Consider the following 17647-nt stretch of genomic DNA (forward strand, 5'->3'; position numbering starts at 1 on the left):
TCGAATCGCGATAATCGCCAAATGCGATATGGCGATTTGGCCGACCCGAAAATGCCGCGATTATATATAAAGGGGCCCCGCGCACATAACTGCCTTTTGCATGTAAAGTGTTTTACTAGTGTGTGTGTGGGTGAAACAATCTCTCTCCTAACAGGTCCGGCCTCTGTACTCACTATGAATGCAATGATCTGCAGTGAGCGGCAGCGAGGTAGCCGGCCGGCGCGTGACTGAAGTCACTTAGTAACGCTCCTCCCACTTCAGGAAGCAGGAGCGTTACTAAGTGACGTCAGTCACGCGCCGGCCGGCCACCTAGCTGCCGCTCGCTGCAGAGCATTGCATTCATAGTGAGTACAGAGGCCGGACCTCTTAGGAGAGAGATTGTTTCACCCACACACACACTAGTAAAACACTTTACATGCAAAAGGCAGTTATGTGCCCAGTTTAGGACACATGAGGAGGACCAGCATAAGATGCTATATGTCTTAAGCTGGCCCCCCTCATGGCCCTATGTGTCCTCCACTCATCCCCTATAACAGTGCCATCCACAGGTCCCCCTCAACAGCGCCCTCCACAGGTCCCCCATAACAGCGCCCTCCACAGGTCCCCCATAACAGCGTCCTCCACAGGTCCCCCATAACAGCGTCCTCCACAGGTCCCCCATAACAGCGCCCTCCACAGATCCCCCATAACAGCGTTCTCCACACATCCCCTATAACAGTGCCATCCACAGGTCCCCCATAAGTGTCCTCCACAGGTCCCCATAACAGCGCCCTCCACAGATCCCCCATAACAGCGTCCTCCACACATCACCTATAACAGTGCCCTCCACAGGTCCCCCATAAGTGTCCTCCACAGGTCCCCCATAACAGCGTCCTCCACAGATCCCCAATAACAGCGTCCTCCACAGATCCTCCATAACAGCGTCCTCCACACATCCCCTATAACAGTGCCATCCACAGGTCCCCCATAAGTGTCCTCCACAGATCCCCCATAACAGCGCCCTCCACAGATCCCCTATAACAGTGCCATCCACAGGTCCCCCATAACAGCGTCCTCCACAGATCCCCCATATAACAGCGCCCTCCACAGATCCCCCATATAACAGCGTCCGCCACACATCCCCTATAACAGGTCCCCCATAAGTGTCCTCCACAGGTCCCCCATAACAGCGTCCTCCACAGATCCCCCATATAACAGCGTCCTCCACAGATCCCCCATAACAGCGCCCTCCACAGATCCCCCATATAACAGCGTCCTCCACAGATCCCCCACATAACAGCGTCCTCCACAGATCCCCCATATAACAGCGTCCTCCACAGATCCCCCATAACAGCGTCCTCCACAGATCCCCCATATAACAGCGCCCTCCACAGATCCCCCATAACAGCGTCCTCCACAGATCCCCCATATAACAGCGTCCTCCACAGATCCCCCATATAACAGCGTCCTCCACAGATCCCCCACAACACAGCGTCCTCCACAGATCCCCCACAACACAGCGTCCTCCACAGATCCCCCATATAACAGCACCCTCCACAGATCCCCCACAACACAGCGTCCTCCACAGATCCCCCATATAACAGCACCCTCCACAGATCCCCCATATAACAGCACCCTCCACAGATCCCCCATATAACAGCACCCTCCACAGATCCCCATAACAGCACCCTCCACAGATCCCCACAACACAAGTCCAACCCACAACACAGCGTCCTCCACAGATACCCCATATAACAGCACCCTCCACAGATCCCCCACAACACAGCGTCCTCCACAGATCCCCCATATAACAGCACCCTCCACAGATCCCCCATATAACAGCACCCTCCACAGATCCCCCATATAACAGCACCCTCCACAGATCCCCCACAACAGAGCACCCTCCACAGATCCCCATAACTATGTCATACCCAGCCGCGTCAGCGGCTCATATGGGAAAATCCAAGCAAATAGACCTCTAGCACAATTCCTTTAAAATATCGCATCGCATATCGTTATCGCAATTTTTAGGGCCCTAATCGCAATCGCATAAAATTCCCATATCGTGCAGCCCTAGTGTGAATCTACAATTTTCATAGTCATGAAAATAAAGAAAACTCTTTGAATGAGAAGGTGTGTCCAAACTTTTGGTCTGTACTGTATATATATATATATATATATATAAGTATAAAAATCTACCGGCAGCACCACCTATAGAAAAATTGGGTGCAGAGTCCAAGGATGGCAACTGGAGCTTACCCACAATAGACAATGGAAAAAATTGGACAGCACTCCAGACGGTATCTTCGGTAAAGCAGATAAAGTTTAATCACCCATGTGGTGGCAGCAAAAAAGCAACGTTTCGGCTCTACATGAGCCTTTCTCAAGCAATGACAAAAAATGTAAAGCCAGCATATATCAGTGAGTCAATTAAATCAATTGTGTAACCATATAATTGATACTTAATAAACATCAATGTACAAAAATATAAATACCATTACAAAATAGTCATCATAATGATCATTGTTAAAGTGACAAGTGCATACAGTGTATAAAGTGCATGATAGGGTTGACAGTCCTATGTTATAATCTAAAATCCATAAACACTATCAACTGTTCATAGTTCGTCCATGATTACTCATAAAACATTAATTGTGCACATATGTGATGGGGTATGATAATGAGAAAATACCTGAGAGAGTGATAGAGCCCACATATACTATCGCGCTGTTCAGCGCGTCTCCCTGATGCAAGTGCGCATGTCCCGGTCGCATATCAAACGTCAGAGCACGTCCGAGCGGCACCACGTTTGTTAGAGATGTCGCTCCTAAGTGACGTCACAGGCACATAGCGATGCCTTCTGCCAGGTCATATGTGGCGTCACTGGAGTGAGGAAGCGCATGTGCAGTTCCAACTTTGATGCCTATAGCCACCATAGTATTCAAGGGAATGCAGCCAGTCTATATTCTTTACTGCATTGATTACTATGCACATACTAAGTTCCATAATCGATCACAGTGGATGTATTCCACTTAACACAGCCAAGTAGGAAGGTCCCCACTTTTCCAAGATGGGAAACCAACCTCTTTGTGTGCCCATGATGCTGGCAGCACGCTAATACCATCAGCACCATCGGTCGCATACTTGCTGCAACTCGTGACCTAGAGGGTTCTCCTCAATCATAAATCAGAACAAGAAAATCAATATTTGGGCAATCAAAATTCCATCTGCATGTTCAAGATTAATCCTTTTGATATGCTATCGGGACAATGACACCAATACACAAGAAAAATAAAAGGTTTGAAAATCCAAACAAATACTTGGTAGGCTCCTCATCCACCTCCCAGGTGCAACATTTTTACTTCAAATCTTCCCCCGGAATTCCAGTGTATCTGAAATGATATGTAATATTAGTGATACAAGTGACACCCAGAATACATAAAAATCTTGTTTTACACGTTTCTATAATATTTTTGTTCTTATTTTTTTATTTTTTATAAAGTTTACATTTTTTATATAACATTTTTTGTCAGTATACATGTCCTCTGCAGGAGAAAATATTTGAATACATCAGAGGCAACACATCAAAGGGCACCCTACTCTCCTCAGACTCCTCCTCCATACCTATAGTCAATATTCAGGCCATTGGGTTGTAGACTATTTAAAGTCCGAATCCAAAATGACTCTCTCTTTTTGAGCAATATGATACGATCCCCACCCCTGCGAGGCATTGGTATCTGATCAATGATCCAACATCGCAGGTCCTTTTCATTGTGTTTTTTGAGTGAAAAATGTCTTGGCACAGGAAGATCAGTACGACCCTTCCTGATGGTGAATCTATGGTTGTTGAGTCTTGTTTTTAAATCAGTGGAGGTTTCCCCTACATACAATGTCTGGCAGGGGCAGGAGAGCACATATACCACAAAAGTAGAGTCGCAAGAGAGATGGAATTTAATAGGGTATACAATGCCTGTACTGGGATGTGTGAAGACCCTAGATCTACATATAAATCGACAATTGACACAATGCAGGCACGGGAAACAACCAGTGCCTGATGGTGCCAATGTAGTTTGTCTGATGACATTTTTGGGTCCAACATCTGCCCTCACTAATTGGTCTCTGATGTTTTTACATCTCCGATATGCACATAAAGGCGGTACCTTAAATTCGGGCACAGCTTTTTTGCAACCACTTAATACCGACCAATGTCGTTTCAATATTTTATTAATGTCATTACTATGTTCAGAATAAGTGGATACAAATGTGACCCTCTGATCTACCTTCCTATTTTTACCACTGGTCTGCAACAGGGAATCTCTGTCAAGAGCTAATACTCTATCCTTCTGTATCTCCAGTAGTTTACTAGGATATCCCCGTTGTTTAAATTTAACAGTCATCTCCTCAATGGTCTTGTCTAAAGAAATCCTGTCCGTAACTATTCTTTTTGCCCTCAAAAACTGCGAGTATGGCAAATGCTTCACCATACTACGTGGGTGACAACTCTCGTACCGTAATGTCATGTTTCTGTCCGTGGGTTTTGTATAAAGCTGCGTACTCAAAAAGCCATTTGTTACAATAACATTAGTGTCCAAAAATTGGACAGAGACATCAGAATAGGTAACAGTAAATTGTAGTTCATCATCTATGCTATTTAGATACAGATGGAAATCATGCAGCTGTTGTACAGTTCCAGTCCAAATGAGGAAGATGTCGTCTATGTATCTCCACCACCCCTTGATGTATTGGGCGTGGTGGGAGCCATAGACGACATCTTCCTCAAATCGGCGCGTATAAATGTTGGCATACGTGGGGGCCACGTTGGACCCCATTGCCACGCCTCGTTTTTGGACATAGTAAGTGTCCTGAAAAAGAAAGTAATTATATTCAAGGACAATAGTGAGGAGACTAATAATGAATGAGCTAGCTTCAGGTGTCAATGAAGACATCTCGAGCATGCTCCGTACTGCAGTGATGCCCTTATGATGCTCGATAGAAGTATAAAGGGATACTACGTCGAAAGACACCAAAGTGATACAATCTGTTTCTGTCAAATTGGTCTCTCTTAACTTGAGCAGAAAGTCAGAGGTGTCCCTGATATATGATTGTCCTCCTGTAGAAAAATCACGAAGCACCTTATCCAAAAAGATTGCAACGTGGCCAAATACTGAATCGGTCCCCGAAACAATGGGACGCCCCGGTGGGTCCACCAATGTTTTGTGGACCTTGGGCAATACATAGATTACCGGAGTGATCGGATGAGGGACAATCAAATATTCGGACAATTTTTGATCAATAATACCTGCAGTCAAGGCATCAGAGACACATTGCTCAATTAAACGTACAATCTGAAATTTAGGATCATGAGAAACCATACTGTATACCTTGGTGTCACCTAATTGCCTTAAAATTTCTTGAATATATTTGGCCGTATCCATTACTACAACCGCGCCGCCTTTGTCGGCGGGTTTTATTGTTAGCTCTTTATCCCTTTTCAATTCAGTTAATGCGTATGCCTCTGCTGCAGTGAGATTCGGGAATCTGAAGTTCTCAGACCGCGGAAGCGACCTCAGTATTTCAATCTCAGATTTGACAGCGGAGGCATAGGCATCAATTGCAGGTTCATTGAGTATTGGAGTGAAAGAACTCTGGTTAAATAAATTAAACATGTGACATGAGAATTCACTCTCTTTCCTCATCTGCTCCCCACTGGTTCCATGGAACCAAACCTTAAGTTTTAAAGAACGAAAAAAATTATTCAGATCTGATTCCAAATCTAGCCAATTTACCTGTGTATTGGGGCAGAACGATAGACCTTTAGACAAAACAGTTGACTGTGCAGGGGTTAAAATTTTTGAAGATAGGTTAATAACAGCTATTTCTTCACTTTGGAGTATTGAGTCCGTGTTTTTACATTGCGAGTTTTTTTGACCACGTCGATATCGGCGGCCGCCTCTTCTGATGCGTCTCCTTTTTTCATGACCATGTCCGTTTTTTGCCCTAAAAAAGGCTCAACTGCTTCTTTCTGGAGCTGTGTATTTTTTCTTGGTTTTTTGTAATCCCTTGGGGTATTATATCCCGGATTACCCGGTTGCCAATTGTAGATGTCTCCTTTTTTGTAATCCTCCAAGTCACGGGCCCATTTGACTCTTTTACCATCCTCGAGGTCAGTCTGCAGCTGTTGTAGCTGTAGTTGTAATGCATCATTGTATTGTAAATATTCGTCTTCTGTGATAGATATACGCAACTGTTGTTCTATCTGTGCCAGGTCCACCACCAATGCAGTAACTTCCTCTTGCAAAAACTCAATATTTAATAAAATAAAGTCCATAGAGTATTTATTTGAAAGAGCTTCAAACCGTTTGCAAAACGTATTACTGCCGGCAAAAAGATTAGGACGTAAGTGGGATCGCATGCCCCTGGGGATCCTTTGTTCTTTATAATAATGTCCGAGGGTAGTCATATGTAGTTTAAGAGATAGGATTCGCCTGGATAAGTTTTCATGTTTTCGTCTTAATTCCTTTGGAGATGGAGTAGTGAGGAAAGCAGAGTCTCCCTCTATGCCACCAATGATGCGCTCAGCATCCTCCTGCGTGAAGACGCAGCCACCATTTGCATCGAATTGCGCCATTGTTGAAATGGCTAAAGTAAACCGAAAAAAAACCAAAAAAAAAAACCAAAAAATGACGATGGAATAATGAAGAAGCGGTGTGCTAAGCCAGTAACACAAAATGTTAAGTATAAAAATCTACCGGCAGCACCACCTATAGAAAAATTGGGTGCAGAGTCCAAGGATGGCAACTGGAGCTTACCCACAATAGACAATGGAAAAAATTGGACAGCACTCCAGACGGTATCTTCGGTAAAGCAGATAAAGTTTAATCACCCATGTGGTGGCAGCAAAAAAGCAACGTTTCGGCTCTACATGAGCCTTTCTCAAGCAATGACAAAAAATGTAAAGCCAGCATATATCAGTGAGTCAATTAAATCAATTGTGTAACCATATAATTGATACTTAATAAACATCAATGTACAAAAATATAAATACCATTACAAAATAGTCATCATAATGATCATTGTTAAAGTGACAAGTGCATACAGTGTATAAAGTGCATGATAGGGTTGACAGTCCTATGTTATAATCTAAAATCCATAAACACTATCAACTGTCCATAGTTCGTCCATGATTACTCATAAAACATTGATTGTGCACATATGTGATGGGGTATGATAATGAGAAAATACCTGAGAGAGTGATAGAGCCCACATATACTATCGCGCTGTTCAGCGCGTCTCCCTGATGCAAGTGCGCATGTCCCGGTCGCATATCAAACGTCAGAGCACGTCCGAGCGGCACCACGTTTGTTAGAGATGTCGCTCCTAAGTGACGTCACAGGCACATAGCGATGCCTTCTGCCAGGTCATATGTGGCGTCACTGGAGTGAGGAAGCGCATGTGCAGTTCCAACTTTGATGCCTATAGCCACCATAGTATTCAAGGGAATGCAGCCAGTCTATATTCTTTACTGCATTGATTACTATGCGCATACTAAGTTCCATAATCGATCACAGTGGATGTATTCCACTTAACACAGCCAAGTAGGAAGGTCCCCACTTTTCCAAGATGGGAAACCAACCTCTTTGTGTGCCCATGATGCTGGCAGCACGCTAATACCATCAGCACCATCGGTCGCATACTTGCTGCAACTCGTGACCTAGAGGGTTCTCCTCAATCATAAATCAGAACAAGAAAATCAATATTTGGGCAATCAAAATTCCATCTGCATGTTCAAGATTAATCCTTTTGATATGCTATCGGGACAATGACACCAATACACAAGAAAAATAAAAGGTTTGAAAATCCAAACAAATACTTGGTAGGCTCCTCATCCACCTCCCAGGTGCAACATTTTTACTTCAAATCTTCCCCCGGAATTCCAGTGTATCTGAAATGACTTTAAATAGTCTACAACCCAATGGCCTGAATATTGACTATAGGTATGGAGGAGGAGTCTGAGGAGAGTAGGGTGCCCTTTGATGTGTTGCCTCTGATGTATTCAAATATTTTCTCCTGCAGAGGACATGTATACTGACAAAAAATGTTATATAAAAAATGTAAACTTTATAAAAAATAAAAAAATAAGAACAAAAATATTATAGAAACGTGTAAAACAAGATTTTTATGAATTCTGGGTGTCACTTGTATCACTAATATTACATATCATTTCAGATACACTGGAATTCCGGGGGAAGATTTGAAGTAAAAATGTTGCACCTGGGAGGTGGATGAGGAGCCTACCAAGTATTTGTTTGGATTTTCAAACCTTTTATTTTTCTTGTGTATTGGTGTCATTGTCCCGATAGCATATCAAAAGGATTAATCTTGAACATGCAGATGGAATTTTGATTGCCCAAATATTGATTTTCTTGTTCTGATTTATGATTGAGGAGAACCCTCTAGGTCACGAGTTGCAGCAAGTATGCGACCGATGGTGCTGATGGTATTAGCGTGCTGCCAGCATCATGGGCACACAAAGAGGTTGGTTTCCCATCTTGGAAAAGTGGGGACCTTCCTACTTGGCTGTGTTAAGTGGAATACATCCACTGTGATCGATTATGGAACTTAGTATGCGCATAGTAATCAATGCAGTAAAGAATATAGACTGGCTGCATTCCCTTGAATACTATGGTGGCTATAGGCATCAAAGTTGGAACTGCACATGCGCTTCCTCACTCCAGTGACGCCACATATGACCTGGCAGAAGGCATCGCTATGTGCCTGTGACGTCACTTAGGAGCGACATCTCTAACAAACGTGGTGCCGCTCGGACGTGCTCTGACGTTTGATATGCGACCGGGACATGCGCACTTGCATCAGGGAGACGCGCTGAACAGCGCGATAGTATATGTGGGCTCTATCACTCTCTCAGGTATTTTCTCATTATCATACCCCATCACATATGTGCACAATCAATGTTTTATGAGTAATCATGGACGAACTATGAACAGTTGATAGTGTTTATGGATTTTAGATTATAACATAGGACTGTCAACCCTATCATGCACTTTATACACTGTATGCACTTGTCACTTTAACAATGATCATTATGATGACTATTTTGTAATGGTATTTATATTTTTGTACATTGATGTTTATTAAGTATCAATTATATGGTTACACAATTGATTTAATTGACTCACTGATATATGCTGGCTTTACATTTTTTGTCATTGCTTGAGAAAGGCTCATGTAGAGCCGAAACGTTGCTTTTTTGCTGCCACCACATGGGTGATTAAACTTTATCTGCTTTACCGAAGATACCGTCTGGAGTGCTGTCCAATTTTTTCCATTGTATATATATATATATATATATATACACACATACATGCATTGTATAGTTGTTTATTTTAAGAAGATAAAATTAAAATTATAATTTTATAATTTTTTCAGTAATTCAGTAAAAAAAACATGAAATGGCACGCAATAAATTAATCACACAACCATCCATTATAGGAGGAGAATAATTAAAATAATAGAACTGCTATCTCCATAAAATGATGGAATTCACCACCACCTGCCGGACCCCAGTTGCTATAATGGGCATTCTAATGGACAAGAACACGCTGCTACTCTGCCCTGTATTTTAACAGAATCTGCAAAGGAGGATCTTGCCAGATCCTCTAATACAGATGAGGGTGAAACCTAACATGGACTTCAGTGCGTGTAATCAATCCCCCCATCAGTCACAGCATAATTTCTCTCTGATCGTCGCACATGGGGGTATATTTTTTAAAGAAAAGGCTTGAGAAGACAACCTCTCACCCATCCGATACCCTCTGGTCCTACTCAGACCATTTTATTGATGCCACAAACCAGACATTTTCCAGCGTCCAGATCACTGGGTCAGATTAGTGGCAGCAGACACACAGGCATCAGTACAGTCGTCACGTTACACTGTCCTCCTGTCTATACTGGACCTTTAGCATAAAACCTGTGGAGCGCTTCTCTAGCTATATCCTGGTGTAATGGCGAGCATCAATGGTGAAAAAGACTGATTTATGACAGATGGAAATCTTCTATTAGTTTTACAGAACAAATCAGCATGACAAACCAGGGCAAACTGGGCTCTTGCATAGGGTCATACAGTTCAGGGGCACCAGTGAAACAGTTGGAGGGCATGGATCTGCTGGCTTTGTGGTGCTTTGCTTCTCCATAAGATATCATTTGTTACACCTGTTCACACACTAGGCTATGTTTTATATTAAAAATGACATGAAAAAAATTTAATTTAATTTAAAAAAAATATGATGTTGATATGAAACCATTGGTGTTAAATAGCCTCCCGTGTTAAAGTACGCCTCAACACCACACCAATTTTTTACCCAAGTAAACTCATCTGCTATTTTTTGTTGGGACAGGTGGCAACTCTAGCATATGGTGACACCTCCTCCTGCCACCCTGGGAAATTACCGTCCCTGCTGCCCAGTTACTGCGCCAGGGTAGCACCCATTACATCTTAGTACATAAAGGGGGGCATTTACAAACAGTTTTATGCCTCTTTTTGGGGTAGAATTCTTGCACGAGCCCTTTTTGTGTGACAATATTTGTCGCGGTTGACACAAAGGAGTGTCGAGGGAGTGGCAGGGGCAAAGCCAGAGCCAGGCCGGGACTTGGGCCCTCAGCAAATTTACAAATTTCACGCTAGAGAAAAGGTGTAAAACTTGCCAAAAAACGACTCCAGCTAGGGGCGGGCGTAGATTTTCCGGCAGGAGCAAGGACTACCAAAAATGCACCTAATTTATGACAAGGCGCATGACAGGTGCTTTGTTTGGTGTAAAATGTACAAAAAAGACAAAAAAAATTACGGACTTGAAGGGGTTGTCTCACTTCAGTAAGTGGCATTTAGGCTCCATTCACACGTCCGCAAACTCTCCGCAATTTTGCGGAACGGGTGCGGACCCATTTATTTTCTATGGGGACGGATGGATGCGGACAGCGGCCCTGATCTTCGGGTCCGCAGCTCCGCAAAAGATAGAACATGTCCTATTCTTGTCCGCAGTTGCGGACAAGAATAGGTATTTCTATAGGGGTGCCGGGCAGGTGTGTTGTGGATCCGCAATTTGCGGGTCCGCAACATACCACGGACGTGTGAATGGAGCCTTATCATGTAGATACAGTTTATACAAACCACTTACTAATATACTGTTATTATCCATGTTGCTACCTTTGCTGGCTGGATTCATTTTTCCATGATGTTATACGCTGCTTGTTTCCATGGTTACGACCACCCTGGTGCTCGCATAATATAGGGTAAAGCACTAGCCTATGTGCGCGCCCATGGTCCCAGCCACCAGAGAGGCTAATGCTTTTTTCCTATAGTGTGCAAGCAGGACCACCACTGATGGATTGCAGGGTGGTCGTAACCATGGAAACAAGCAGTGTATAATGTGATGGAAAAATGAATCCAGACAGCAAAGGAAGCAATATGGACAATAGCAATACGTTAGTAAGTGCCTTGTATTAACTTTTTCTACTTGATAAATGCAACTTACAGAAGTGAGACAACCACAGATGAGAGCTCAGAGCACCGCACATGCTGTAGCGAGTCATCCAGTAGAATAGGACGGAGCCGCAGTACCAGATATGGAGAGCGCCACACGTGGTTCCATAATCCTCCACGGGACGGAGCATTTTCCACTGTCACCACCAAAGGCGCTGCTGAGCACCGCGGCACACGCCTGGCTGACAGCTAGTTCCGGGTCATGTGATCACCGGAGAACGCGTCCTCTCCGCCACGTTCCGGTGACGTTGCTGTGGTGCTGTGCCTGGGATACCAGGGAGCCGTAAAGCATGTCGCTTCTCCGAGCTACTGAAGTGCCCTCCTCCGCTCCGGTGTTTCGGGAGATCAGCGCCGACGATGAGGAGCAGCAGCCGATGGAGATCGAGTCCCTGTGCATGAACTGCTACAAGAATGTGGGTGGGGGTCCCGGGGGGAGGTTGTGGAGCCTGGGCAGCAGTCTCTAGAGCAGCGTGGAGCCCGGGCAGCAGTCTCTAGAGCAGCGTGGAGCCCGGGCAGGGAGTCTCTAGAGCAGCGTGGAGCCCGGGCAGGGAGTCTCTAGAGCAGCGTGGAGCCCGGGCAGCAGTCTCTAGAGCAGCGTGGAGCCCGGGCAGGAGGCTCTAGAGCAGCGTGGAGCCCGGGCAGCAGTCTCTAGAGCAGCGTGGAGCCCGGGCAGGAGGCTCTAGAGCAGCGTGGAGCCCGGGCAGGAGGCTCTAGAGCAGCGTGGAGCCCGGGCAGGAGGCTCTAGAGCAGCGTGGAGCCTGGGCAGGGAGTCTCTAGAGCAGCGTGGAGCCCGGGCAGCAGTCTCTAGAGCAGCGTGGAGCCCGGGCAGGAGGCTCTAGAGCAGCGTGGAGCCCGGGCAGGAGGCTCTAGAGCAGCGTGGAGCCCGGGCAGGAGGCTCTAGAGCAGCGTGGAGCCCGGGCAGGAGGCTCTAGAGCAGCGTGGAGCCCGGGCAGGAGGCTCTAGAGCAGCGTGGAGCCCGGCAGGAGGCTCTAGAGCAGCGTGGAGCCCGGGCAGGGAGTCTCTAGAGCAGCGTGGAGCCCGGGCAGGAGGCTCTAGAGCAGCGTGGAGCCCGGGCAGGAGGCTCTAGAGCAGCGTGGAGCCCGGGGCTAGAGCAGGGGGCCTCTAGAGCAGCGTGGAGCCCGGGCAGGAGGCTCTAGAGCAGCGTGGAGCCCGGGCAGGAGGCTCTAGAGCAGCGTGGAGCCCGGGCAGGAGGCTCTAGAGCAGCGTGGAGCCCGGGCAGGAGGCTCTAGAGCAGCGTGGAGCCTGGGCAGGAGGCTCTAGAGCAGCGTGGAGCCTGGGCAGGAGGCTCTAGAGCAGCGTGGAGCCTGGGCAGGAGGCTCTAGAGCAGCGTGGAGCCTGGGCAGGAGGCTCTAGAGCAGCGTGGAGCCTGGGCAGGAGGCTCTAGAGCAGCGTGGAGCCTGGGCAGGAGGCTCTAGAGCAGCGTGGAGCCTGGGCAGGAGGCTCTAGAGCAGCGTGGAGCCTGGGCAGGAGGCTCTAGAGCAGCGTGGAGCCTGGGCAGTGGGGCCTGGACAGGGGGGCTCTAGAGCAGCGTGGGGCCTGGACAGGGGGGCTCTAGAGCAGGGGTAGGCAACTCCATGTGTTATGAAAGTACAACTCCCAGCATGCATATTTGCTGGGAATTGAAGTTTCACAACAGCTGGAGTGCTGAAGGTTGATGTCCCCTGTTCTAGAGCATTGTGCAGCCTGGACAGGAGGCTCTAGAGCAGGCCTCCTCAAACTGCGGCCCTCCAGCTGTTGTAAAACTACAACTCCCACAATGCCCTGCTGTAGGCTGTTCGGGCATGCTGGGAGTTGTAGTTTTGCAACAGCTGGAGGGCCGCAGTTTGAGGATGCCTGCTCTAGAGTAGTGTGGAGCCTGGCCAGGAGGTTCTAGACTTCCACAGGTGTTGACTAATTAGCCAATTTTTTTTTGAGGAAGAGGTAAAAAAAACTTTTTTTTTTTTTTCTGCTGTGGAATTGTATTTGTAAAATCCACATAGAACGGAGCCGCTGGCGGTTTTGCCTCATTGCATGGATCTCACCTGTTGTGGCTTCCAGCAGCGTGGCCTTTCTGGCTGTGGCTCTAAAACAAGGCCACATGAAGTGCAGCGTGGTTCCCCATAGAAAACAATAGGAGGAGGATTTTATGTGGCTGCTCGCAGCTTTTTGCCGCAGAATCTGTGTCAAAGGAAAACCAATTAAAGTCTATAGGACTATGTACATTGCCATTGCAGTGAACAGCGGCCGTCAAAAAGAGGACATTTTCTATTTTTGTCAGTTTTCACAGCGAGGAGGACCCCATTGAAATCAACAGTTTATGCTGTGGATCTCCACCGCAGATTTAACCCTCTGGAGAGTGGACTCCACAGCCATTTCCACAGCAAACCCGCATTGGACCTTTCCTTTGTGTTTCACAACCGTTATGGATGTACTCTCAGGGCTCATGCCTACAACCGTATGTATTTTGCGGTCAGCAAAAAAATACGGATGATCCGTGTGCATTCCGTATTTTGTGGCCCCTAATAAAACAGTCCTATCTTATGCGGACAATAATAACATGTTCTATCTTTTTTGTGGAACGGACATACGGAGATGGAATGCACACGGAGTAACTTCCCGTTCTTTTGCGGACTCATTCAAGTGAATGGTTCCGCATATGTTCCCCAAAAAACGGAACGGACCCGGAAAAAAAATACGTTTGTGTGCCTGAGCCCTAAGAGTCAGACCTCATGCACACGGCCGTTGGGCGGCCGTTACCATATTGCGGCGCCCAAACGGCTGGTCGGCAATCCACTGCCGCCGGCCATGTGCACTACGCATCACGGATGCGGACCCATTCCGGAGATGCGGAACGAAACACCGGAAGCACTACGGAGTGCTTCCGTGGTGTTTCTTTCCGTTGTTCCTGACATCTCATATTTTTTCGCGGTGCGGACAGACGGCTGCACAGATGTGGCCCGTGGTTGCAGTCCCCAATGCACGGAACGGGTGTGTGCATGCGGCCTAAGACCTCATGTACCTCGTGACCCTATGTATTTTGCGGTCCACAAACCGTGAATACCGGCCACATGCATGCCTCATTTTCCTAATAGAACTGCCTACTCTTTGTTGCAAAATGGCCCAAAATAGGACACATTCTATAATCTGTGGAACGGCCGCATGGATGCGTACAGCGCACAGGTGGCCTTTTTGCTGACCCATAGCAAGGAATGGGTCCGTGTGCAATGCGCAAAACATGCGGATCGGGCGCGGACCCAAAATACAGCTGTGTGCATAAGGCTTAAAGCACTTGGTAGTTAGTACCATCGAGCTGCCTCCCCCTCCCATATACAGGATGTCGGCGTGTAGCCGCTTCTGTGAGGTCAGATTCCCAGACTTTAAGGGCCCTTTCACACGAGCGGATGCCATGCGGGTAATCTGCTGCGTAAAAGAGAGCCAAGCCCCGCACTGTACAGCAGAGACACGGAGCAGTAACATGATTGATAACGCTCCGTGCCTCTCTGTGACCTTTTTACTACAAAATCACAGGAAGATAAAGTGGTCAATGTGATTTTGTAGTAAAAAGATCAGAGAGGCGCGGAGCGTTATCAGTCATGTTACTGCTCCGTGTCTCTGCTGTCCGGAGCGGGGCTTGGCACGCTTTCGCACAGTGGATTTTACGCATGGGATCCGCTCGTGTGAAAGATACCTAATACTTTGGTGATATTTCACGTACTGTTTTTTATTTTAGCTTGTCGTGGGTAATAATCACGCGCCGTCACCTCTCTCTGCAGGGTAGGACAAGACTTCTGCTCACCAAAGTGCCTTTCTTCAAGGAGATCATCGTCAGCTCGTTCACATGCGATTCTTGTGATTGGACCAACACGGAGATCCAGTCCGCCGGCCGCATCCAGGACCAAGGGGTCCGATACTCCCTGAGCGTCAGAAACAAAAGGGTGAGGATCTGCGTAAAAGTAAATTATGGGGGTTGGTAAGTTTCTGATCGGAGGGAGTCAGACCAGTGGGACCCCCACCAGTCATGAGAACCGGGGAGCTGTGCTGTGTCCCATGTTTGAATGTTGCAGTGGTCGAGCACGTGCACTGCCGCTCCATGGAAAGCTGATGTGACTGCTGAGACGTGCCATTGGAACTGGGGACAGGGAACCCCAAATCTCATGACTGGTGGGGGTCCCAGTGGTCGAACAACCACCAGTCAGACATTTCAGTCGCCGTAGAACAGTTTAGGGGGAGCCTCCGGCCATAATATGGATGCTGTTGGTTTCCTGAGACGGTGCCCTGTTCTTGATGACTCTTTCTTTCTGTCCAGGATGTGAATCGCGAGGTGGTAAAAACCGACTTTGCCTCCACACATATCCCAGAGATTGATTTTGAGATTCCTGCCTGTACCCAGAAAGGAGGTGTGTATATAGGTGTACAGTCTGCCTATAGGGTGCAGTATAGACCACGTGCCGTGGCTTATGGTGTGTTTATTTTCTACCAGCGCTCACGACCATTGAAGGCATCTTAGAAAGGACCATTGCAGGATTGCAGCAGGAGCAGCCTCTCCGGCGGGTAAGGGTCTAGTAATGTAATTGTGCTGGGACCTCCAAGGATCACTGGTACTGCTGTTCAAAGGGAGTGGTGGTCGCACATGTGCACTGCTGTGCCTCCCATCCTGTGGATTATGTGTTGGCTATGAGAAAACCTCTTTAGGGCTCCTACACACATGGTTTGGCCTGGTGTTTGTTTTTGCACATGACATGCATTTTAGTAGCTTTTTCCCCTACGGCCATGAAGGCACCCTTGAGAGACCGCCTCCATTCAGTACAGGAAACAGGAACTTTCGTGGAGAGCTCTTAAGGAGGGGCTCTGCTTCTGTAGCACCAGTTCCTGTTTCCTGTCCTAGGGATAGGACCTAGAGTGGAGAGCTAGAAGATTAGGCTGCAGGAGCCACGCATGTGCATCTGGTGTAAGACTTCATTAGGAGCTGCCTGCCAAGTCTGGGGCCATCCTTCCGGGTCTCGGACTATGTTGTGCCGGAGTCCCTGGGCAGTCCTGGTGTTACTGGGAGGTAATGCCAGTATGCCGGACCCTTCTGGCAGGGTTTAGGCGGTCCAGGGCCTGGTCTCTTTCTTCCTCCTGGCCTCCAGCAAGTTTACAGAGGCAGGGGGAGGGCTGAGAATCTTCTGTGCACGCTACATGCGCGAACTGGAAGTTGCGGGACGCCAAGCCAGACGGATCTTTCAAAATGATTATAAACTTGAGAGACTTAAATCAGTTCCTCAAATACAAGAAGTTCAGAATGGAATCCGTACAGTCTGCAATAGAACATCTTTTCAAAGACTGTCTCATGGCTACCATAGACATAAAGGATGCCTATTATCACATCCCAATTCATGTCGACTTTCAAAAATACCTGAGTGGCAGTGTCTATGGAAGGACAGGTTCATCATTTACAATACAGAGCCCTTCCATTTGGAATATCCCAGGCCACCAGGCTTTTTACAAAGTTAATGGCAGATGTTATAGCCCTATAAGAGAAAAAGACATTCCTTACTTGGACGATCTTCTGGTGGTGGCAGAATCTGTAGATCTTCTAACCTTTCGTCTCCTAGAAGTAGTAGACGTTCTAGTAAATCTTGGGTGGCAGATAAACTGGGACAAATCAAACTTGACCCCCTCACAATAATGTGTTTTTCAAGGGCTGATCCTGGATTCTGTGAATGTACGGTGCATCCTCCCTCAGCACAAGATAACCAGGATAATGAAAGGCGTGCAAGTCCTAATAGCCTTAAACGATCGAACTATCAGGCAAGGGATGGCAGAACTAGGCAGAATGACCTCCACAATACCAGCTGTAAGTTGGTCCCTGTTTCGCTCCAGGACGCTTCAGTGGCAGATCCTAAAAGAATGGCAGGGATGATTGTCCCCGCTGGAGGCACCACTGTCTCTCACCCCTCAGGTCATACAGTCCTTAACCTGGTGGCTAAAGCCTTCAAATCTGACTCTGGGCTTCCCGTGGATTCTACAGAAACAAGTAACCATCACCATGGATGCCTGTCCGACCGGGTGAGGGGCATTTTGTCAGTGGGAGGGTTCTGCAGGGGGTGTGGAATCCAACAGAAAGCCAGG

At 47.1% G+C, this 17647-nt stretch overlaps 1 protein-coding gene across 1 annotated transcript in view; it reads left to right on the top strand.

Moving 5' to 3' along the window:
• The first annotated feature begins 11708 nt into the window (after positions 1 to 11708).
• The window catches only part of ZPR1 (ZPR1 zinc finger), a 29040-nt gene continuing 23101 nt past the window's right edge, over positions 11709 to 17647 (top strand). The window contains exons 1-4 of the mRNA XM_044282265.1: positions 11709 to 11949; positions 15310 to 15471; positions 15843 to 15933; positions 16017 to 16087. Coding sequence (XP_044138200.1) covers positions 11827 to 11949; positions 15310 to 15471; positions 15843 to 15933; positions 16017 to 16087 — 447 coding nt within the window. The 5' untranslated portion in view covers positions 11709 to 11826. The remainder of the gene's footprint in view (positions 11950 to 15309; positions 15472 to 15842; positions 15934 to 16016; positions 16088 to 17647) is intronic.

The sequence above is a fragment of the Bufo gargarizans genome, chromosome 2, assembly GCF_014858855.1.
Source record: "Bufo gargarizans isolate SCDJY-AF-19 chromosome 2, ASM1485885v1, whole genome shotgun sequence".
Lineage (NCBI taxonomy): Eukaryota > Metazoa > Chordata > Amphibia > Anura > Bufonidae > Bufo > Bufo gargarizans.